Source organism: Ixodes scapularis, unplaced genomic scaffold (assembly GCF_016920785.2).
Source record: "Ixodes scapularis isolate PalLabHiFi unplaced genomic scaffold, ASM1692078v2 ptg004490l_1__unscaffolded, whole genome shotgun sequence".
NCBI classification, from domain to species: domain Eukaryota; kingdom Metazoa; phylum Arthropoda; class Arachnida; order Ixodida; family Ixodidae; genus Ixodes; species Ixodes scapularis.
In genome coordinates, this window is record NW_024610409.1 from 1309 (window position 1) to 23853 (window position 22545).

The 22545-nt window shown below is 46.7% G+C and overlaps 2 protein-coding genes across 3 annotated transcripts; both read left to right on the forward strand.

Annotated features, from left to right (window-relative positions):
• The first annotated feature begins 483 nt into the window (after positions 1-483).
• LOC121834711 (medium-chain acyl-CoA ligase ACSF2, mitochondrial-like) lies at positions 484-3328 on the forward strand. The gene is made up of 4 exons (XM_042288444.1): positions 484-730; positions 1997-2125; positions 2849-2902; positions 3185-3328. The coding sequence occupies exons 1-4, from the start codon at positions 620-622 to the stop codon at positions 3326-3328; spliced, it is 438 nt and encodes a 145-aa protein (XP_042144378.1). The 5' UTR covers positions 484-619.
• A 77-nt stretch (positions 3329-3405) lies between these two features.
• On the forward strand, positions 3406-21589 carry LOC8038971 (putative acyl-CoA synthetase YngI). 2 transcript variants are annotated; one of them, XM_029970962.4, is made up of 10 exons: positions 3406-3454; positions 6080-6188; positions 6786-6881; positions 8085-8233; positions 11335-11426; positions 12465-12541; positions 13832-14058; positions 15728-15843; positions 17713-17849; positions 21334-21589. In XM_029970962.4, the coding sequence occupies exons 2-10, from the start codon at positions 6174-6176 to the stop codon at positions 21478-21480; spliced, it is 1056 nt and encodes a 351-aa protein (XP_029826822.2). In that variant the 5' UTR covers positions 3406-3454; positions 6080-6173; the 3' UTR covers positions 21481-21589. The 2 variants fall into 2 exon arrangements, with proteins under 2 accessions (XP_029826822.2, XP_029826823.2); XM_029970963.4 differs by having other exon boundaries at positions 3406-3448.
• The last annotated feature ends 956 nt before the right edge of the window (positions 21590-22545 follow it).

The window sequence follows — 22545 nt, forward strand, 5'->3', positions numbered from 1 at the left end:
ATGAGAGTCGATGCGGGCAGCTGTGCGACAGTGAAAAATTCCGACTCTGAATTCACGGTCAATGGAAGGGAAAATACTGGAGGAGGAAGAATAAGCTTATCTTTTAAAGCAGGGTTATAAGCAACCAATTTCTAGCTGAAAAACAACCCCCCAAAAGAAGACCCACCACCATCTTCTCCTACCTTTGTTTCTGAAGAGCACTCAATGATCAACAGTCTAAAATGGCGTTAGATGAAAGGAGCCAAGATGAAGCGAAAGCCTTCTTGGAGTTTAAGTTGATGACCAAATACAACACCCGGAAACACAGACAGATATGCAAATCCTGAGTCGCAGCTCCCGAGATAGAAAGAGATTGCAAGCTACGTGAACAAGCACTATCTTAGTATCTAGGCCCCAAGATACGCAGAGCCGGCAAACAACCGAATAGGAATTACGACGGGGTCAATAGCTGTCGATAAGATACGAGTCGTCAAAACGGGCTCCCAGATTGGTTGTCCAGTTACTGTCAGAGATGCTTACCGCGGCTGAGGACACTCAGCGTTGTCCTCAGGGGTCCCTTGAGGTCCCTGAGTACTTCCAGCTACCTGGTGGGACCTAAGGAACCTCCCTCAGGTTTCGGATGACCGTAGGACAAGCTCTGGACGAGACTGTGAGGAAAGACGGAAACCGCGTAGGCTTCCATTTCCCGGGCGAAGACCTGTCATTGACGTTCTCCAGCTTCGCAGAACAGGTGAGCCCTCGGGAAAGGTAACTGTAGTTTAACTTCGATTTTGAGCTGACTCACACCGGTCATCGTATTGCATATGGCAATCGAGTAAATACGTTCATTGCCTTTTAAAAACTCGACGCTACAGATAAAGCCCTGATTCTGCGCTAGATTATTGATGTGTTAGCCTCCTGATACATCTGACCTTGCATTATCTTGTTCGCACGCACAATGCTGCGGTAAGTCAGTGCTAAATCAGCACCCACAGTAGCGCTGATGCAGCGCTAACTTTGCGTTTTCTCAGCGGCGAGATGCATGTGTGAACCGCCCCTTAAAATAGTCTCCCCGCATGCGTAACAGCAAATCAGGCGAAGAGTGCACATCGCCGCAATATAGAAGATAACGTCGGTGAATGACAATGGAAATAAACTTCCTCACCGTAAAATGAGCTTGAAGGCTGGGGGTTAACAATATTTATGATAATATTGACGCCATGACATCTATTTGATAGTCTCCTCTCTGAAATCTTCAATCTTCATGGGAAAGTGAACCGTGGGCGGCTATTCGCGGGTACAAGTGCGACTCGCGGCTCTATGTAATACAATAAAAGCCCGATTGTGCTTTCGGACATTGTGCTTCATGGCTGTCCAGTCATGAAAGCCGTTGCACAATATTTAAAAGCGTTTGAAGTTGAACTTCAAGAAGACGAAGGATAGAAGAAAATTCTGCGGTTCGGGGAAACAGTGATTTTGGTGACTGGTGCTAGAAAAAAGGTGTTCCCACGCCAGGCTTGCGGGCAACATATTTCGGTCGATGTTCGGGGTTAGCTTAGTACTGAGGGGACCTTTTTTTAACAGTGAAGGCGGTAAAATTAGGACAGCGTGTGTGACGGGCAAACGCCAAACTGAGCTGCTCAGGACTGCGTCATTTCAGTCAAACATCAAAGTGTTTTCCTTCTTTTTTTTCTTAGAAATGGGGACGCACAATAAATGAATAAACACAATGATTAATAGCTTTATAAGTGTAATTCGCTGTGGCTGCCAACTGGGAGGAGTAATAAAAAATGTACATTGCCCCTTTTTTACTGCGGCTTTTCAATTAAAATGGCTGTTATGGCTTCTTACATATGTCCGTCTCGCCACCCCTGCTCTACTTTGATGACACAGTGGTCATCTCCGCGTGTTTCACTTGTATGGACAAGAAAAGAAAAAAAACTTGTCTGCTTAGTGAGAGGGATATCTCGATCGGCAATGGCCCACGCCTCATTTCAAGCCGGCAAATGACTTGCAGGTTGAGCGGCTAGCGCAGGGTTTGAGATCCCTTGACTTGGAACCCGGATGCAGGATTGGCCTCTTGTCACCCACGTGCCATAGGTGGATTGTGTCCCAGTTTGCCGTGGCGAAGGCGGGTCTTGTCCTGGTGAGTTTGTTCTGCTCTACGAAGTCCTAGAGTCATCACGTTTTCTGCCAGTATGCTTCCCATTTTTACAGTATTTCACAGTGTTTTGACATTCTGAGCTTTTGTTCCCTCATTACGAGGCTTCTTGAATTGTGATTTGTGAGATCGAAGCGCGAAACTCGGTTCGATGTTTCTCAGGATGATACGTTGTGCGCAATTAGTAAGGAGCGACAAGCTTCTTTGAAGGAACTCTGTGGCAAAAGATAGGCCACAAAAGGCATACAAAGGATGTTGGGTGGAGCCAGCGGGATCTTGCTTTTTAGTTTAGCCATTGGCCCAGCTAGGCTATCCTGCACCCGGGACCTAGATCTTGCGTAGCCGCCCCCCTCCTCTTCCCCCCCCCCCCCCCCCCCCCCGCCCATTCACTCCCTGAGATTGCAACTAGTAAAGCGGGAAGGGGGGGAAGGGCGGATGCCTCCAGAGGTGCCCCCCTCCCTCCCCCCCCCCCCCCCCCGTGTCTGGGACGCCTGGTACTCGGGGCCCAAGGCCTCCCGCCCCCCCCCCCCCCCCCCCCCCCCCCCCCCACTCCCCCGTTACTACGCAACTGCACCTCATTTAAAACCCACGCTCACGCATTTTTACACCTAAACGCCCTGAACTGGCAATTTTTAAAAATGGTGGTTTGACCCTGTAGTTGTTTGTGGGCGAGGAACAAGAGTACAACCTGCACAATTGTCCTCACAGGTTTCCATCAATGACAAATGCCATCCCAAAGAACTCAGTTCTGTGCTCAAGAGAGTAAGTACACCGTTGGCAGCACCACCTAGAATAATCAAAGCCTTTGGACAGCCGCCTCTACCTCCGTGTGACGTTGTCACACTCTGAAAGTTCCAACTTAGCAATTGGGCCGGAGCCCAACACCCGGCCCAGCCGAACACTGAGGCAGCGCTCGTTCCCGGGCTTTGTATTCGCTCGATATCTTACTGTGATGGCCTCAGAATGCTTGTGCACGGGCTTTGATCATTCTGGGTGATGTTGATCTGAGGCATCTAATGGGTACGCTCGCCTTATTTCTCCCAGGCGGCCTGCAGCGCCCTCATTGTAGGCAACGGATTCAAAAAGACCGATCACGCTCAATGGGCTCGGGAGTTGGTGGCCAACAAGAAGCCTCCCCTGGATCTCCCTGAGTTTGTCCAATCTCTTGTTGCAGGAAAAAGTGTTTAACGAGTATCGTCTGAGCTGCGTAAAATAGCGGGAAAGGTCTTATATTTTTTCTTCTTTTGTTTTTGTTACAGGTATCCAAGACCTGAAGTACCTAATCTCATTGACCCCGGGCAATGCTGGGCAAGTGTACGAAACGAAACGAATTGCCTGACGGTTAAGTGCCAGAGGTTATGGGTTTAATATTCACACCGGCCGGGAGAGGAAAAGAGATTATTTATGTTCTATTTGGGAGAGATTGGCCGGTTTCGCGAGGGATGGTCATTGTAACACTCTGTAATCACTGATGCGTGACCCGTGTTTAAGAGCCCAGATCGACAGGGACACTGCATTAGAGACATTGCCTATCTTCACACAAGAAATTTGGGATGAGGACGATTCGTCACATGCGCACTCGTCACAGGACGATTGGTCACAGGACGATTCGTCACATAGGAACTTTCGTCACAGGATGACTCGTCATGCGGGCAACTGGTCACATCGATCGGGCAGGGGACGATAGTAAATTGTAAATTTCAACAACTGCCCACATTCGCTGATGAGGAGTCTCACGACTTCCCACTGTCACATAAACCAATGGTTAGGAAAACTAATCTTACAATACTCCTCCGCTTTTCCTTTCACCATATTACGAGTCTTCGGCAGGTTCATCTCAGTTGCTGGCTTGAACGAGCAATAATCCGACTGGCAGCCAAATCAGTTTTTAGCTTTGTCTTGCATACCCCTCTTCGAGAAAACCAATACGTATCGGAATTATTTCTGCTGCATGTGCACGAGTACCCCTCGTGCAGCATCATGGCTCTACTTCTCTCTGTTGCGATCACCTCCATCCTTTTGAATGTAGTCAGAGTTAAAAAGTGAAAGCTGCTTACAACTCCCTGTAACGCCGAATTAGAGCGCAGCTCTTGAGGAGGAGGAGGGAAGGGCATTGGGGGGGGGGGGGTTAAACTAACCAAGGGGGGGGGGGTCACATGACCTTGAGGGTCACGTGACCCCCAATGCCGATGATGTCATCACTGAGGTCACTGATGACATCATCATTGACGATCACGATGCGGGTATCGATGACGTCATTAGTGACGTCACTGATGACTTCACCAGTGATGATGACGATGACGATGCGAATGTCGGTGACGTCATCAGTGACGTCGCTGATGACGTCATCAGTGATGATGACGATGCGGATGTCGGTAACGTCATCAGTGATGATGACGATGATGATACGGATGCCGGTGACGTCATCAGTGATGATGACGATGACGATGCGGATGCCGGTGACGTCGTCAATGACGATGACGATGACGATGTGGATGCCGGTGACGACATCAGTGACGTCACTGATGACGTCATCAGTGATGATGACGATGACGATGCGGATGTCGGTAACGTCATCAGTGATGATGACGATGACGATGCGGATGCCGGTGACGTCATCAGTGATGATGACGATGACGATGTGGATGCCGGTGACGTCATCAGTGATGATGACGATGACGATGTGGATGCCGGTGACGTCATCAGTGATGATGACGTCATCAGTGATGATGACGATGACGATGTGGATGCCGGTGACGTCATCAGTGACGATGACGTCATTGGGGGTCACGCGACATCGGCGGGGGTCACGTGACCTCAGGGGAGTCACGTGACTTTGGGGGTCACGTGACCTCGGGGGGGTCACGTGCCCCCCACGAGGTCACGTGACCCCGGTGGGGGGCTCGCGCGGTGCATTATGGGACATTTCCCATGATGCACCGGGGTCACGTGACCTCGGGGGGGTCACGTGTCCCCCCCCACGAGGTCACGTGACCCCGGTGGGGGGCTCGCGCGGTGCATTATGGGACATTTCCCATGATGCACCGCGCGATTACGCCGACGGCGACGCCAACGGCGACGGCGACGCCGACGCCGCTCAAGCCGGAAACGGGCCCCTAAGAGCTGCGCTCTAAAAATAGTCGCTCTTATATGGCCTCCGCATTCACCGTTCGGGACGGACCCAGAAGCTAAAACGTCTGTTACAAATTCTTTGACCTTGAGAAGCGAAAGACATGCTAAGATAAGAGGTGACCCACTTTGTGAGGCCGAACCAACATTCAATGTTCGGGACCGAACCAGAAGCTGAAACGTTTGTTACAAATTCTTCGCCTTTCAGAAGCCAAACACATACTAAGATATGAGGTGAGCCGCTTTGTCCGCCCGAACCAAATTGAGGAATACATTTCTGGGGGGACGAACCATTGTGGGACCGGTTGGCCGCGTGACGAGTCATCCTATGACGAATGTTCCTGTGTGACGAATCGTCCTGTGACCAATCGTCCTGTGACGAGTGTGCATGTGACGAATGGACCGTATCCCAAGAAATTTCCCATTTGAGATGAACAATCATCTTAATTTTCCGGAACGACAACAACAACAACAACAACAACAAATCTAGAAACTGCTGCTTGGCGGTAAGCAGCCACTGAGCAGCTGCAGATTGCCTAGGGAGTATACGGTCAGGCAGTCACGTGATAGCACGTGAAATAATGTTTCGCACAAGAATATATCACGCAGATTTCAATAGCCATAAATACAGCGACAACTTATGAGTTATTGCGTGTTAGCTTTTTAGTGAGAAATTATTTTCGTTGCCATTCTGACAGGCACCCGGGTTTTCTCTTATGAATGCTTATTCATTCGTGTCGTGAATCATGCTATATAAACTTCTGCTGGGGATCGGACCGAAGATGTGCATGATAAGATTGCTTGTGACAGGGGCTTCTTGGAATTTGAAGAGGTCCTCAGAATTGGGGACGGCCCTTCAAGATCTTATAGCAGAGGCGAGGAAGACCCCTACTCAACGGTTACCATGCTGCAATCATCGGTATGCTTTATCCCTTTACGTTTTTTGTTTTCTATTTTGTATGCCTTAGAGTTTCCATAGAAAGGGTAATACGTGAAGACATACTGGAAGATGACCTGTACGATGGCTGTTTTGTAATGGGTAGGTAGGGTTGGAGGTAATGTGAATAAATCAACTCAGTTGCGGAACTCCCACGGAAAGGGCTACTTCTTCCCTCCCCCTCAGGTCCGCTACCTATCGCTTGAAGCGCCATCTAGAGACTTAATTTCAAAACTCTATTCATCGGACACGCAACGGTGCAGCGCCATCTACTAGAGGCTGTGCTTCAAGGCCTGTAAACTGGTAGCTACCATAGCAACTGTCCCCCCAAGAAACGGTGGCGCGTTGAACGACAGGAGGCGGATTTTTAGGGGGAGAGGGGGGGGGGGGGGGGGGGGCGGTGCGCAGTTCTGCAGCTGAACTGATTTAGTGAAGCACCGTGTCAGGGCTCATATCATTTCAGTTCTTTGCTGTCTGGTCGAAGAACAAGCACATATGACCAGTAGCACGAGCACACAGTGGGGAATTAATGAAATTTATGGAAAACAAATGAATAATCCTTGCGATGTATTTTCGCAGGGTTCTACGGGACCTCCGAAGCTGATACCGCTGAGTCACTTCAACGTCCTCAACGCCATTCAGATGCTGAAAGCAATGTCAGGATTCTCATCTGAGGTAATATTTAAGATACGGGAAATTTGTTTTTGTTATTTTTATATTATCTTACATTAAAACTGATGGCTTGATACGGGTGGTATCTCGGAGATGGAAAAGAAAAGAACACTGGAAATAAAAAAAGGTTATTCCTGGGGATAGGCTTATTCACTGTGGAAAATACTAGAAACTGGCAATTAGCGAAGTAATAACCGAATATTAACTAATTTAGTCAGCCTCAATGGGCGCCTGGAGTCTCAGCTGTAGATGAAAAATTCAGTACAACCTCTAGCCTAGGGTTTTTAACGTGTACCACGTAGTAGTTCTACACGACCACACACCAGTACGTTGCTCATCCAGATCGAAACGGGCAGGGGAGGGAATCGAACCCATGATCTCTGTGTTCTTCAGAGCGAGCTTTCGCTCCGCGTTTTACGAGTTGGTGGCGAACAGATTAATATATTTAGACATTTTTTTCTATTTACAATAATCAACTGCCGCTTGCGTCCTAAGCGACTTTTGATCGCTCCATCTCTGAAAGCCTGTCGAGCTTGCTTATGTCACCGGTGCTAGAAAGCATACATGCTATACGGACAACAAGGTTGAAGATTTAACGAGGGCCTTTGGCTGTACATTTTAAGATCTTGGAGGGGGCAAGTGGGTTTAGAAGAATATTAACATTTTTTTTAACAAATTCACTTTTTTTTTTGTTGAGGGGGGGGGGGGGGCGGGGGAAGGGGCATTTATATCATAAACCGGAAGTTCTCTGAGACCTCAAAGACTGGAGCACCGCCTGGTCGCGTTTGCCATGAAAAAAGTCTATTGGAAGTAAGTTGCTGGTCGTCAAAATATTTAAAAATATTCGCAGCGAGGAAGCAACTTGTATTTCTATGTTTCCTGAGACAACTGCGCTGGACTAAAGCGCGAAACACATGTACGACGAAACCTTCCGATCCGACGTGCGGACTGCCGGAATGACCTTGGGGGGAGAGGGTTTTCGTAGCATCGGAGAGCGTTGAAAACCCTCGCCTCCGACCGTCGTATTGCGCGGTGGGACGTCAGATCGGACGGTTTCGTCGTACATGTGTTTCGCGCTTAAAACCGCATTGCGAGGCAGATACGGACCGCTGGCCGTTGGTTGCGCGGGACCTCGGCTGTATAGAGACATGAAATGAGGGCTGAACACCACAACCGACTGACACGATCGACTTCGACGGCTTCCAGAGGACGCTGATGTGTGCAGTGATGCCGCTGTTCCACACCTTCGGCCACATCGACCTCTCCACCTTCGGCGTTGTGGCGGGCGTGCCGACCGTGTACCTACCGCAGGGCGCCCCTCACGCTCAGACGCTGGAGGCCATACAGAGATACAGGTCGGGGTCTTTGCTCTGACATCTGTGCTTTATATGTCGTTGTTTCTAACCAAGTGGCTCGGCATTTTTAGCGTGGGTATAAGCGCTGGAAAGATGGCTGTGCAACGATGTTGCGCTGGAACGTTTCTCGCTGTACACCAGCTTACTGGCTCTAGTGGAATCCAAGAATACTCGAACGCAACGTCACTTACCAAAAAGCGTCTTCGTCGCGGTGGAATTCCAAGGATAAAAGGGAACCTTTTCTTTCAGTCTCTCTTTCGCAAAATTTTATGGCGGAGGTGGGGGGACAATGCCAACAAGGAGATAGTTGGGAGTGCGTCATCCAGCTTTGCGATCCCAGCTGTTACGATATTTAAGCGCTACTCATAGAGTGGACACCAAGACTGCATAGGCATTCGATTTCGGATCGTGACAAACAATGCCTCTGTCCCCCACATCGTTGTGGACACCGCCATTTTGGTTCGTATGCAGAGCAGACGCAACTGCCGATCGTCATGATTCAAAAGTGCGACTTCCTCATAATTCGATTCGATGTTTCGGAGCTCATGTAATATTGCTTTGCTTTGGCGCGAACTGTTTAAGCATATGTGGAAGGCGGAAAAGCGTTTCCTGTGATTTCAGATAAGCTTCAGATAACTGGCAACCATGATATTAAGCTGCAATGCGGCCAAGGGTCGTTGCTCTGAAGCGGAGCTTATTTAGAGGCACTAGTATTACCATAATGCAAGATAATGCATAGATTAGCATGAGAGGCTACTTGTCTCCTTTCAGACAAGGGGACTTATCAGCAACATGAATTCGGGACAACTGGCCACGACGGAAACTAGTATAAACACGCGATAGCGTTACCGACTGTTCTAATTCTATATTTAGACCTTCGGGTTAAGTAACGTTAACAGGGATGTAACGGCGTGCGTTACATCCCTTTTCCTCAGTTTCACATTTCGGCCGGCAGGCCGCGCTGGTTGTCGCTGCGCACTAGACGGTACACTCTAAAAAAAGCCCGTGCGTCCATTATCCTGCACAACACTCGGAGAGCCAATCACCGTAACTTACGGAGGCAGCTCAGCGAATGACCATGCCGAAACATATGTTTAGACCAAAAAACGCAGTCTGAGTGGTGACATTAAGCAATGCATAACGTCACGCTTGCATTGCTTAATGTCACAACTCAGTCTGCGTTTTTTGGTCTAAACATATATTTCGGCATCGTCATTCGCTGAGCTGCCTCCGTAAGTTGCGGTGATTGGCTCTCCGAGTGTTTTGCGGGAAAGTGGACGCACGGGCTTTTTTTAGAGTGTAGCTCCCCGCTTCCCTCCTTCGCGTCTTTTCCGCTGGGTGTCGCCCTCCATTGTAGTTACGAATACGTGTTTTAGTGACGCCATCTTGTCGCCCTATAAGCCGGATGAAATTTATTCCTTGCCGTATTTACATGCGTTAAACGAAGTAGTTCTTGAAAGATTTGGCTGTCATAGGAAGATTCTGTGCTTTTGGCGTTTGAAATGTGTACGCCTTGATAAAACAGTGGTAAGCTAATCTGAAATCCGCCCACATATATCACACGAAGGAGTACATCGCTTATAATCCGTAAAAAGCCACTTTTTTTCTTTACTCCGGTTGTTAGGTAATTATGAGTATAGGATGATTCACACATCTACGCTTCAAAAGGCCCTGCAACAACTTTTTGAGTGGTTTTTAATTTGCAGCGAACCCGAGCGCACTGAACGTAGTAACTTTGTGAAACTTTTCTGTTCACGAATTTCGCGTTATTTTAAAAGTTATAGGCCAATAAAGTTACAAAGACAGGCAAGAAATAACCTCCTTCATGACGTCCCTTGTCCTGGCATGGGTGGCCGTAAACTAGAAGAGGGGTAGTGAGCTCAGCGAGCGCTCACGGCTGCCGCACTCCGTGTTGACGGCTCGAGAGGGCGCCACTAAAGCATGTGCTGGATAAGCCAGATGAAGCGGGCGGCCAGGGCGATTCGCATTGCATTTGCTGCGCGACTAAACACTAATTAGGCATGAAACATCATTGGCCACAAACGACAGCAAACACGGGGTAAGATCAGCCCAGAACGGGAGCCACTTCGCGCTGACAAACCGCCAAACGGCCAAACTTGCTCGCCGGAGGCCTTCGCAACGCTCGGAACCGGTCGGATCCTCCAACCCATACGACCGCAGCGCCGCCGCGTACATACGGGGACCTTTCTACGCTCGCCGCTTCACAGCAATGCGTGGCGCGGGTCGGCGCCTGATCCCACTACCCCTTTCTAGTATGCGCCACCTTTTCCACCGCTTGGTGGCGAGTATGCCGACGTGCCATTTCTTGTTTTCGTACTTTCTAAACTGCATTTGTTTCTTTTATGATCTCAAATACTGAACAAAAACTGCTTTCATAAATGACTGAAACGGTTCGCGCCACTTATATTTTGTATTTCGACTAAAAAGAAGCTTTTAGCGGCTCTGACCAGTAGTAAGCCCAGGACCAAAGACGTCAAATATCGCGCGCTTTCGGTACCGCGGGTCTACCCCGTCGGTGGAGGAGGCTTCCGCGTTGTGCGGTTCAAATATGACGCACTGATATTTAGTTACTCTCTCCGTGCCCGCTGGCTTGCACGAATCTCAAGAGATGTGGAAACCCTAAAAAAGGTAGAGGATTAAATAGGATTGCAGGCCCCCTTTAAGTGTAATTGACTGCGTTGCATCCGCTTGGGACCGTTTACGACACACACTGGCGCCGTCTATTGGGAAGCCCCGGGGCACTTCCGATCTACGTGCGCTGCATGCATTATATTTTCACCGTGTGCTTGAAATAATTCCGAAGATGTTATAAGCGACTACTTCTCGCAAATAGTGTGCAGATCTGTCTCGCAAATGCTGCGAAACATTCGATTTACTTCCAGCACTTACGATCGCTCTCTCGAGTTCAGCTTGAACGAAGTTCATTAAAGCTTAATTGGTTCTGCGCCATTCGTGTATATACTGGCGTTATCGGTATCAGAATTCCGCTTGAACACATTCAGAGTGAAATTCAAAAGAGAGGATCTTTTCACTCTTTTTTCGAAGCAATGTCGTTCACACGTGGGTGCTATCATTCACAGGTGTACAGCCATACAAGGAACGCCTACAACATATTACGACCTGATACAATGCCGGGAATTCGACAAGTACGACATATCGAGCTTGTGCGAAGGTGGGATTTTGCCTAAACCGTTTGAGCTGTAGCTGCGATGGGGTGGATTATGGATACTGACAATTTGATAAACGCAAGAAGTGGCATGAGCAAAGCATCTTATTATCGCTGCCCAGCCGATCAGTTTGCGAGATTAGCCGGTATAAGAAGGCGCAGGAACAAACCAGGAAGCAAGAACCTTGAACATCGAATAAACCACGCCCTGTGTTTCTTACGTTGTCGGAAACCATACCCAACTAAAAGGGTAAGAAAACACGCTGGGCTATCTGACTACCGCAATGACTGAGAGCCCCTAGTTTTCAGTGTTGCGTAACATCGGGTTGAAGTAGCGCTAATTTCGCGACTCGAAAAGTAGGTCATATGGTTCTGTTACACTGTGGTAAGGAATAATTGCAGACCATGTTGAATTGATAAATTGTGTCCCCACAAAATAGTCATGAAACTAACATTGCGTAGAATTCGCTAAATATCCAGCCTACGAAAATAAAGTCGTCTACGATACACTTTGGCGTCACAAAGGTGAGCCTTCAGAGCTTGTTTTTTTATTGCGCGTTAGCCTAAGATTATTCTAGTATTTTTGTTTATTAACCCTCAAGGGCCCCAAAGGGCGCATTGCATAATAAACCCGCTACATCACAACATTTTGGTTAAGCTATAACATGAAAAAATCGAATGGGACGCCTGAATTTTACTCTTACCGGCGAAAGTTTCCACACACTATTCAAGTGTCACTGTTACAAAATGTCACGTCTACGGATGCACAAACCTCAGGATCAAGCGACCAGACGTTCAGAAACGTTTAACTGAAACATATTTAAATGTAATTTGCGGTACCTTTTCAAAAATTTCACTTGAACTTATCTTTCGTGCCTTACATTTATCACAGCGACTGAGGAATGTTGTAAAAGCTAGGATACTTTAATAAATACGCATGCCAAATGAGAACTAGACGACAGCCCACTTGAAGCAATAGAGCCATAGCGGAGTGAAAACGTACTGGTAGATATTTTCTCACGTGTGCAATGTTTGGGAACTCAGGCATCGTCGGTGCTACCAGCATCCAGACATCGGCGCTTGAGATGATCGCAGAGAAGCTGAAGATAGACAATCTGATGGTGAGTCAGGCTACGAACCAAAGCCATGACATATATTTTTCTTAATAATTCATATCTCTCGCGAATACTACAAATCGACTTGAATACTAAACACTGCTCGTCCGAAGGTGCCAGAACGATTTCTGCGACATCACATTAAAAGGCAACTCTGGTCACTGTTTTTGAATTTTCGATTTCGATTGTTTTTAACTAGGGCAGTGAGTCAGTGAGTGAGTCAATGAGTCAATTACAAAGTATAATTTTTTTTTCTCGATAAGGTAAGTAGTTTTATTGATATCACGGCTCAAAGTTTGATTTCGGGTGTCTACGGCAAAACCGAAAGTTTCTGAGAGATGGCAACACTGATGATCAGCTGTACGGGAAGAACGAAAAAGGACAAACAATGATGGCAGAATTGCAGGGTATTCTCAGAGTAGAGGTCGAGAAGAGAGTCTACCTAAAAGCGCAGTGGGAAGAGATGAAAAGGGAATCGACTGTGAGGATAAGGTCAGAAGTGTCGACTAACCTGGTACCGGTGGTATATGGAGGGGGTAGCAAGCTAGTGCCAGGAGAAGGAGGGCAGCCGTCGGCAGTTAGGAAAGTTCTAATAGGAGGAGACTCCAACGTGTCAAGGATCGTAGTGGGAGTGCTAGGCAAGGTGAAAGAGGACAAAAGGGTGCAAGTAAAGGCAGCCAGGAAAGTACATGGTAGATGTCATTGTCAAAGCGAAGGAGGTATTGTAGGACAACATGGAGGGTGAAAACCTAGTGTTGATTCACGCAGGGCTGAACAACGTGTTGAACGGGAGGAGCCAGATCCTGGGAAAACAGATAAAGGCAGGACTGGGTAAACTAAGAGCAGTCAGTGAGAGGATGCATTTGGAAATATGCACCATCATAAGTGTCCGCGGACAGTTTTTAACATTGATAGGTGGCTTTATGAGGCTAACCGAATGATTTAGGGGATGAGTCGACGGCTTGAATACAAATAAACATGAACAGATTTCCAGTAACAATGAACGAGTTGCCGGTAACAATGAACGAAAATGAACAGCTTATGAATACGCATGAATGGATTACCCATATCCATAAACGATTTATCGGTAACTATGACCGAAAGGAATCATGTACGGATTATCAGTAACCACGTAATGTGCTGAATGCGTGAAGAGAATACAGGTGATCATGAACGAATTACCGGTAACCATGGCTGCGTTCATAATTACGTTCATAATTACTTTCGTTCATGGTTTCTGGTACATCGTTTCTCGTGGACTCAGTCCCCTGTAATTCCTGACCGATTTGTTCGCAGACTGCCTACGGACTTACAGAAACCGCCGGCCCTGTGGCCTTCGGCTACCGGGACAAGAGAGGGTACCACCCGGCGCCGCACACCGAAATCCGCATCGTGGATGCCGCTGGGTCAGTGCTTCCCGTGGGTGAGGTCGGCGAGGTCCAAGTGAGAGCTCCAAGCGTCTTCGCGGGATACTGGAAGCACAGCGTGACCGGAGTCTATGACGACGGCTGGCTGCCCACGGGGTGAGACCCATGTGACAGGACCAGAGATGGCAGAATTACTTTTAAAAAAGTATTTGAATTACATTACTAATTACTTTTATGAAAACTGCAAATACTTAATTAGATTACATTACAAATTACCGCAGACTAAAAGTAATGACATTTCATTGTAATTACTTTTTAAAAGTAATGAAATTACTTTTCAATGCCTCGAGACAGTAATTCGTGCTCATTTTATTTGCAGTACATGTACCAAAACTCAGATCTTCCTCCTCAAAGTTAACAATACTGAAGAATCGTTTTGCTGGCGCACACGAGATAAGTGTCAAACATGATGAATAGCTTCTTCTTTAAATGTGACTCAAAGACAGTCGACTCACCGGTTTCGGTGTTCACTCAACGGTGAAGGTCGAGTTATAGTTCGTGTCAGAATGTTAAGTCGGGCCATTGGAGCTCGTTCTTACAAGGAGTCGTCACGTGAAACGTTTTCCTCCCGCCAGGGGTGCAATCCCTTTTATCCCAAGAGCTGCAGCTGACGTATTCCCGTTCATTCCTTTCAAGGAATATTGCTCCCAAACACCCGAAGAGCCAAAATTATTTCGCGTTGTCACACAAGGGGTCTGGATATTTGCTAGGTAGAAGTGTCGCCAGTTTAGGGAAGGGTTGGTGCGAGGTTACTAAAATGTGTACTTTCCCAACGAACGGGTGGCGATATGTGCTCGCATCTTATTCCCGAATAAACTTCCTAAGGAAAGGCAGCGAGGCATACCGCGAGCGAAACCTGCTTTGCTCGATTCCTTTCTTTTCCTACTACAAAAATCACCTTTACTTTAACAAAGCCAAGGATGCGCACGAAATATTCTGGGGCCTTGACGAGGCATTTGGAATGAACAATTTATTCAGGTTGTTCGTTGTTGACAATGGTAGAAGCTTACGAATTGACCTTCCTTGACGAAAGAGCGAGAAGGCTGGACATCTGTTAGTCCTGTCCTCTCAGGTTTTAAAGTGTGTTGACCTCACTGGTGATGTGCCCTTCGCCTTGTAGTAAGCCGTTCACCGCTAAGTTGACAGTGCGGTGGAACCTACGTGCTCGATGGAACAGTCACAAGTCTATCTTTCGCCCCGTAATGACACTCGTTCATACCCACGCGCAAAGACAGGGACGGGGACGGGTCAGGGGACCAAAGGAAGGCGGTTGATTGGTTCTAATGAGCTCGTAGCTCACACCGCACGCTCAGCTTAGGGATGAACGACGTTTCACCATGCAATATAATTATTCCTTTCTTTAAACTCGCAAACCAACTTTCTATTTTGGGACAAAAGTAATTTCAAAAGTAATGAGTAATTTTCTCGAAATTACTGCACGGAAGTAATGCATTACATTACTAAATTACCAGCCCAGAAAAGTAATTCATTACATCAGTCATTACCACAAAAGTAATTTAATTACTGTAATTTAATTACAGTAGTGTCATTAGTGCTATCTCTGAACAGGACCATAAGAAAAAACGATACACGCTTCAGACGGTGTGCGCAGAAACTGTCATTTGTAGGATGTATGGGATGTGTGACAGCGGCTTTGTTCGGATGGATGGATGGATGGATGGATGGTAAACGGGCGGCAGCTTGCTCCACCTAGCCTAACTAAGCTAAAGCCTGCGTCCGTGTTTTTATTTTCTCGTCTTTTCAGGGATCAGGGAGCGGTGACAGACCAGGGAACATTCGAGTTAAAAGGCCGCATCAAAGACCTGGTCATCAAGGGAGGTGTCAACATCAGCCCCGAAGAAGTGGAAACTGCTCTTCTAGGTGACAACACTCGTATATTGCCCGCCGTTTCTTTTTTTTTTCGGCCATAGGAAGCGAGCAAGCCGGCCGTGTCGCGGCGGTCGCCTATTGTTCGCCGCGACCTGGCGGTAGCCGCCGCAGGAGCATCGGGCAGCAATGGCGACGAACAGCACGGCGGACAGCGTCCCCGTCGTGATTACGACGGAATTTAAGGCAGTTACGAGTTCGGAAAGTTCCTTCGGAAGCCGGTGCCGCCGGCTCAGAATCATCGCGAAGTAATAGTAGCGAACAGCACAGAGGACAGTGGCGACTACGAATCCGGAAAGCTTCTTCGGTAGCCGGTGCAGAATCATCGGGGGGAAGCAGTGGCGATTAGCAGAACAGCGGACAGTGTTCCCGGGGTGATTACGACGGGGTTTAAGGCGGTTACGAATCCAGAAAGCTTCTTCCGTGGTGCCAATATGACGAAGAGAAAACTTTTTCATGAATCTGGCCGCGTGTACGACGTGAAGGAGGTCCGTTTCGACGGACAAGTGGATGTCACGGAGCGCCGTACTCTGCAAACAAAATTAAGCGCGCCCGCAAAAAAATTTAGTTGGCGTTGAGGGGACTGCGGTAATTATGTACGTTTATTTCTGAATCAGCTTGACAATAATTGGGCGATATTTTTTTCGCGCCGTTCCGCGATTCTCTTTACTATCTTCCTGTAGGCTGATGGAAACATCCAAGGGTAGGCTTAGGAGGGCGACCGCATTCCGCTTCTCGATTCCGGTGAAGTATTTGCTGCGTAGAGTTTGCCGTCGGTGTCGATGCTGTTCTATCGTCGCTAGAAGAGAAAAGAAGGTAACTGTATTATACGTCAGCAGCTTAAACAAAACACGAACTGGAAGGTAAGAAACACCACTAACCTGTATGGACGCACAAGTCGTACCCAGGTCGCGCAGTACTCCGCCTCGTACGGCTTCGAAGGGACGATGTAGTACTACGTGCCGTGCGCGATCTTCGACGTACTGTTTCAGCCGACCAGGCAGCACTTGTTGCGGCTTTCTTGGTGCGGAATAGTCATCTCAGAAATTACAGTGCTCACCGGCTAACCCACTACAACGCACAACCAACGCAGCGACTGGCAGAAAATGCCCGATGCAACGGACCCGTTTGCCGCTAGGGGCGCCCTGGTCGGGGCTTGAATTAGATCCGCACGGTTCCTATAGTTTTTTTATGTTTTCTGGTACTGTTAAAGAAGCCCTAAAGATGTTCTTTTTTTGTTCGTCGTTTTATGACAATTACCCGATAAATGCGACCCCACGCTTATTTAAAAAAACAAAAACAGTAATGAGTGGTTTGATGATAATGCAAATAGTGCAAAGGTGCAAGCGAGCTGGGCAAAAATGACAACTATACGTTCCGGTCGCTTACCAGCCACTTAGCTGTGTTTGGAAATTTGTCTTTGTACTTTGTCCCCTTTGCCTCCCTTCTCCGACACGTCATGAGTGGTTTATTTGCGTATCGAAACGTTATAAAAAATATGACACACCCCTGCAAGAAACGCAAATTTTTTTTCGTGAAAAGGTGCACGTGGCACTCTTTGATCACGTTTTTATTATTTTTTTACTAAGGGAAATAGCGGCGCATGATTTAAATTATAAGGATTTGCGGTCCTTGTCAGCTTTCGCCTAGGACTTGCGCTTATTCAGGGAAAACAAGAGCCCAACACCGCATGCAGCGTTCCAGTCCAGTCTACGTCCTCCCCACTGGCCTCCTATGGTTGACGTAAAAACTCCCACACTACGGCCTTGTCACATAGAGATGCTAAAATATCCATGTTTCAGTCATACTTGTGTCGATAAATAAGTAAACAATAACCTTTAAAATATTTTAAAAAATCTGCAGGCCACGATGCCATTTTAGAAGCCAGCGTCGTTGGAGTGCCCGACGCCCGTCTGGGCGAAGAGGTGTGCGCTTGGGTGAAGCTCAGGGAGGGCGCTACGGCCAACATTGAAGAACTGCAGCGGCACTGCAGGACCAAGGCAAGTTGATCCTCAGCCTAAAAAAAATTACAGTACCTTGTTGTAGCTACGTTAATAATAATAACAATGGAAAACAAAAAAAGAACGTACACCTGTATTTTGATGAAACCATCATGTGCAGAACTGCGTGTTATGAGGAACGAATTGTTCAGTTGGACTAGTTGGTTCATGACTGGATAGAAGCGCCGAAGAACTGGGACAAAGCGAAGGAGCTAACTGCAACATGGAGCGCTCCGTGTTGTGGTTACCTCCTTCACCTTGTCCCTGTCCTTCGGCGCTTCTATCCAGTTATGAGGGACGCAGTAGACGCTGACGTTTAATCTCGACTTTCCTGACACGTGTCGCCGTGTCTTGTCAAACCGTCGCCCCGCACTCTTTTACTATCGCTTCTATACATTTTTTCCCGAAAGGGTTTAGCAATTTGCCAAGTATTTCGAAGCGTCACCTAACCTTCCACACATGCCTCTTCAGTTTTTACTTTCGTTTCGTTCCGTTTCCATCGTTTTAAACGGTGTAGGCCTCCTGCGTTGCCCACGGGGCGCTGCGAAAAGGGACTCGTCAGGTCTTCTTTTGGGTAGCACAAACTTAAGCGCCTCAAACTTTCATACATACAGAAGCGTGCCTGCTCTGGTGTGGAACGCGAGATCACGAGGAAAATACAAAGAAACAACAAAACTTCGAACGCCTTCGAAGCTAAGGTTAAAGACTTAAGACGCTGAGAGTATAGAGTTATTACCATAAACGCTAGAGGTTCAGGTGGCGCTAGTGTGCTGTTGCATTTTGAAGCAGACAGCAAACAGTCTAAATTTGACTTCCGGTAATGCATTCCTATGGGAAAACGCAAATCCGTTTTCTCTTCGCGCTCGATTATAAGAGCAAACATTGCTTAGTGTTCTGACAGAATATAAAGTTTGGAACGTTTTACAATCTGATGCACAAAAATATGTCTCAGTCAGAGCGTTTTTGTTTGGAATTCATGGCGTTGAAAACTGCGCTAAAATGTCCCAAAATGCACGCGCATAATACGTGTTGACGTTGCAGACTGCTATTATAGGGCACATATTTACGTGTAAAGTTAATGCTATAAAGCACACAAAGTAGATCAGCTTGAAAGAGCACCAAAATAATGCTAATATATGCCGAATCAAACAGTCAAATCAGTCGACAAGAGCGCAGCACAGAGTTACGGAACGAAGAACACATACTTTATTAGTAACAAACTGTGCATTAGCAACAAACTGCATTTCCGTCATTTGAATGCCATTACAGCTTGAATCAACCCTACGCACTTTCTAATTGTTCTTTTATAGCGCAGCTCTTAGGCGCCCGTTTGAGGGTTGAGCGGCGTCGGCGCAACCGTGCATTCCATTATGGGACAGGTGACGTCACACGTAACATCACAAGAGTTACCCTCACGCGGGTTACCCCTTACGAGGGTAACCCTCATGAGGGTAACCCTCATGGGGGTTACGAGGGTACCCCTCATGGTGGTAACCCTCACGAGGGTTATCGTCACGAGGGTACCCCTATGAGAGTAACCTTCATGAGGGTAACCCTCACGAGGGTTATCTTCACAAAGTAACCCTCACAGAGTTCACCCTTGTGAGGGCTACCCTTATAAAGGTAACCTCCGTGAGGGTTACACTCTTGAAGATAATTCCCTTGAGAGTCACGAGGGTAACGTCAAAACGTTACCCTTGTGACGCCACGTGTGACGCAATTATAGAAACACGTGACGTGTGACGTCACGTGACGTCACACGTGACGTCTACGCATCTAACATTGCCGATATTCCCGCTAAATTTAGCAGGGAAGGAGAAGGCGCATACCCTTCCCTCCGTGCCCTCCTCCTCCTCAAGAGCTGCGCTCCAATTCGGCGTTACAGAGAATAGTAAACGTCTTTAATGCTTTTTGCTTGATTTGATAGCTTGTATTGACATATCACGCTGTACAACATTGACCTGGGCCTCAATTTTCGCTAACTTAAACATCGCTCAGTAATAAAAAAAAGAACATGAACTAAATAAAATACAGCTACAGGGTACCTGTTACGAGGGAAGAAACTACGCTTATCTCTGCTATTCCCCGGCGAAGAGAAAAATATCACGTACGCTTTCCCATAGGAGTACACAGGAAGACTGGAAAAGTAGACGGTTGCCGTTTGCTTTAATTTGCAACCGGAAGTCCCGTAGACACTAGAGACAGCTCAGCCTCTAGCGTTTATTGTAGTAACTCTGCGGCTGAGAGCGTCAGACAAGAGACGGCGTTTCATGCGTTACGAAAAAAGCAAAAGGAAAAAAAAAAATACAAAAAAACTTCGGCACGGCAGATGTTCTGACATCACCACGCAGAAATAAGAGACGCGTATCCTAGCGGTGGTGGCATGAATCTGGCACTTTCGATTGTCTCGCGGCGTTGAATCTAGCCGATTTCGGATGTACAAAGGTGTTTTTACGTTCTTCAGCACTACACAGAAAGATAAAAACTCAGCGAAGGTGCTATAAGTGTCGTGCTAGGCCCAGTCAGGTGAGCTTGTACTACACAAGATGTGGCGCCACAGTTTCTTCAGAGTAAAAAAAACAATGTAAATGTGGCCGCGGTACAGGGCTCGAAGCCAGTCCGAAATGCACACATTCTGTTTATCTCAGTTTCGCTTTACATAAATTTGAATCATTTCGGAAAAATAAACTTTTTACTTGTGCATTTGAAGGTTATTCGCATGTGAAGGGAAGACTATATACATTGTCTGTACGCCGTCTGGCGAAGACCATTAGGGATTTGACCAATTTAGAATTACGTTTGGTAATTAAATCGTATGAAAAAGAAAAAAAAAAACGCCCACATTGTCAGTTCAGGCGCCTCCTTTGATTGTTTCGTTTAAAGTCCTGTTTTAACAATGTCCGACTGACTACTAAGGGCTGTTGTTTTAGTTTATTTTCACCTTTTTATAGAGTATATACGGTCATGGAGGATATAAATTAGAGTGTGGCAATGCATTTAGTTCGTAGTCTGTTCCGCCTGGTGACGAAAGAAGGAACTTTCTGTCGTCTGAAGGATCCCATATCCAGTACCAACGCGATACCTTCAGTACCTATGAGTATTTACTATGCAGTACACTGTGGAAAATGCCCGCGCGTCTACTTACCTGCAAAACACTCAAAGAGCCAATCTCTGCGATCTAAGAAATCAGCTCAGCGAATGATGAGGCGGTACATTCGTTTAGGACCTTAAAATAAAGTCGGCGCTGTGGCATTGTGCAGTGCAAATCGTCATGCTTGCATAGCGTAATGCCACTGCCCAGACTTAATTTTGAGGTCTAAACAAATGTTCCATTTCATCATTTAAAATAGTACCTTTAGTACATATATGTAGTATCTCATTTATGTGGTATGTTTAATGCCTGTGTAATACCTTGTACCTTTACACAGTGTCATAGTGATTGCCATTCTGGATGCTGACGAGCTTTACAATAAATGATTCACAGGTGAACAGCCTCAAGGTCCCCAGGTACGTGGTGATCGTGGACGAGTTTCCTCGAACAAGCGTGGGCAAGGTGTCCAAGCCCGACATTCGGAAAGCAATGGCTGACAAGCTGAATGGAACCCAGAAAGCAGTGTCGGAGGCCGCTTAAGTTTTGGGCCAAGGTTTTTATCATATGATTGTGTTTACTAATTGTACCATAACCCAGAATAGAGAAAAGTAGTATAAAAATCCACTGACACAAATTTTTTTTTTTTTTTATAAAATGCTTAAAATATTTTAGTAATAGAAGATTTTATGATAAATTGTAAGTTCCGGCTTGCGATGTTGTTTCTGTCGGACAAACGTTGGTGAAATAAATGGACATTTCATTCACCAGGGAAGAAAGAAATCTGCTCCTTGTAATTTATTCCGCATTCTAGTACATCCATATCTTGAGAAGACGTCACATCAGAAATTGAACATAGTTAAAACAAGTATGGAAAATACAGCACAGACTTAACAGTGTTTAAGAAGGCAGTGAACCAGAAAAAGAAAAATGTTTGTAAGTTGTTGGATAGAACACGTACGTCAAAAAAATGAAACGTCGTTCTAAAACGCGTGCTTCCATTTTGGGGTCAACGTCCAAAAATCGAAGCATGTTTTGAAATTGCGCCGGACTCAAAATCTCTCACGCAACGTTTTTTGCGGTAATTTCTTCTTATTGTTTCGCAGAAAAATTATTTTTGTGGTATAGGCGATTTGCAGCAGCTCTGCAAGGACGACGCCATAACCGACCCGAAATTTTTGTTTCTTCGTATAACGTTTACTTCACTTCATCATGACAACAGCATGGCAGGTTATCGCCATTTTAGATTCTACTGTGTCCTTCTCCCCAGCATTGGCCTTTCTGAATTCTCGTCAAGGCCCTTTTCACTGGCTCGGCATCTAGGAAAGACGAGAGAAGGCCAGCAATTTCGGCTGTAACCTGGCTCGTGTGCAAGGCATGTCTATACATATCCTATTCAGGCACTCAGCAGAAAGTCATTTTTTTTAAAATTTATTGTTTATTTAATCTCATCCGAGCGTTTACCCTCAAAGAAGCCGGCTTTCAAAGTCACACGACCGCATATATCTTAATAGCTAGGAAAGAAGGAAAAAATCCTTCACTAACCGCAAATACGCGTCTAATGTGTTTTCATTTAATGCGTTCCAAACATCCGTGACTAAATGTTAA